Raw genomic sequence first — 1,458 nt, forward strand, 5'->3', positions numbered from 1 at the left:
GCTCCATCCCCGGCTCGATGCGCACGCGAACCTCGCGGCGCTCGCCGGTGCGCGGGTCGGAGAAGGCGTACGTCTTTGTCGCGCCCGAGTAGAGCTCCTCGAGCGACAGCTCCACCTGCACCACCCGCATCTGCTGCCGCCGGAACAGCTGCTGGAAGAGGTCCTGCATGTCGACGCCGCCGCCGCCAAAGCCGCCCGCAAAGCCGCCGCCGCCAAAGCCGCCCGGGAAGCCGCCCGGGAAGCCGCCAAAGCCGCCGCCGCCGCCGCCCGCGCCGCCCGGCGCCGAGCCGTCCACCGCCGCCTTGCCGTGCCGGTCGTACACCTCCCGCTTCTGCGGGTCGGACAGCACCTGGTACGCCTCGTTCAGCTCCTTGAAGGTCTCCTCCGAGCCGCCGCGGTCGGGGTGGGCCGCGAGCGACTTGCGCTTGTACGCACGCTTCAGCTCCGCCTCGGAGCAGCCCGGGTCCACTCCGAGTCGGTCGTAGTACTCGGTCTCGCGGGCGCCACCGCCGCCGCCGGCCGCCGCCTGCTGCTGGAAAAAGTCCTCGAAGCCGGCCGCCGCGCACGGCGCGAGCACCAGCCCCACCAGCACCACGCGGAGCGCCAACACCGCCGGAGGAGATCGTCTCCTGGGCGGCATGCGGGAGTGAAGCGTGCCTCGCCGCAACACGCGCCGGCACACGACGAGCAGTGGCGCCTCAGAAGAGAAAGCACTACGGCCAGATTTTCTTTTTCTTGGCCTTCAGACCCGCGAGGAGGAGGTGTTCCCGTCGCCAGCCTCGCCGGCGACAACCGCATGTGCGCACGTGTTGGCGGCGCGTGCAGCTGGTCGCAAGCTTTGCTGAGTCCCGTCGTCGTCCCGTAGGGTATACATCGAGGACTGGGACACCTTCTACGCCGAAGCGGAGAAGCTGTACCTCGATCACCCGGCCCATGTGCGCCGACACTGGTGCCACACCCGCCTCCGACGAGGCTCTGAGAACTCACACGCCGCGCGCGCTCGCTCGCAGACGCGCTACTCGCTCAAGTACCGCCACACCGACGGCAAGGTCCTGCTCAAGGTCACCAACGACCGCGTGGTGAGAGCGCCGCCTCTCGTGCGCCTGGCTGCGTGGTTGCGCACACCGCCGCCAACCCCCGCTCCCGCTGCCCGCTCCTCCGCAGTGCTTGCAGTACCAGACGGACCAGCAGCAGGATCTAAAGCGGATAGAGAAGCTCAACAACATCTTCATCACCAGAATGTGCGGGAGGGACCCGGAGGCTGACGCCGCAGAGGGAGCAGGCGCGACCGAGCGCCGCGGCGAGCGCCGCCCGCGTGTGCTCCGCGCACCGCGTCGCGCGCCCGTGTCGCACCGCCCCCGCCACGTGACCCTGCCGCCCCGCCCCGCACAGAGGGGAGCGCATCGAAGGGCGACAAGCCCGTCAGCAGCGAGGAGCCCGGCAGCAAGAAGCGGCGCG

General features: G+C 70.5%; 2 protein-coding genes across 2 annotated transcripts; one reads left to right on the forward strand and one right to left on the reverse strand.

The window, feature by feature from the left end:
* Window positions 1-286: 286 nt before the first annotated feature.
* EMIHUDRAFT_50029 (hypothetical protein) lies at window positions 287-496 on the reverse strand (the record flags this gene model as incomplete). Its single annotated transcript, XM_005768602.1, has 1 exon — window positions 287-496. A coding segment is annotated over one exon (210 nt), but the record flags the coding sequence as incomplete, so codon positions are not given.
* Window positions 497-796: 300 nt separating this feature from the next.
* On the forward strand, window positions 797-1,241 carry EMIHUDRAFT_210535 (hypothetical protein; the record flags this gene model as incomplete). The annotated part of the gene is made up of 4 exons (XM_005768603.1): window positions 797-828; window positions 866-935; window positions 1,011-1,079; window positions 1,165-1,241. Coding segments are annotated over 4 exons (248 nt in total), but the record flags the coding sequence as incomplete, so codon positions are not given.
* Window positions 1,242-1,458: the final 217 nt, after the last annotated feature.

The sequence above is a fragment of the Emiliania huxleyi genome (assembly GCF_000372725.1).
Source record: "Emiliania huxleyi CCMP1516 unplaced genomic scaffold EMIHUscaffold_45, whole genome shotgun sequence".
NCBI lineage: Eukaryota > Haptophyta > Isochrysidales > Noelaerhabdaceae > Emiliania > Emiliania huxleyi.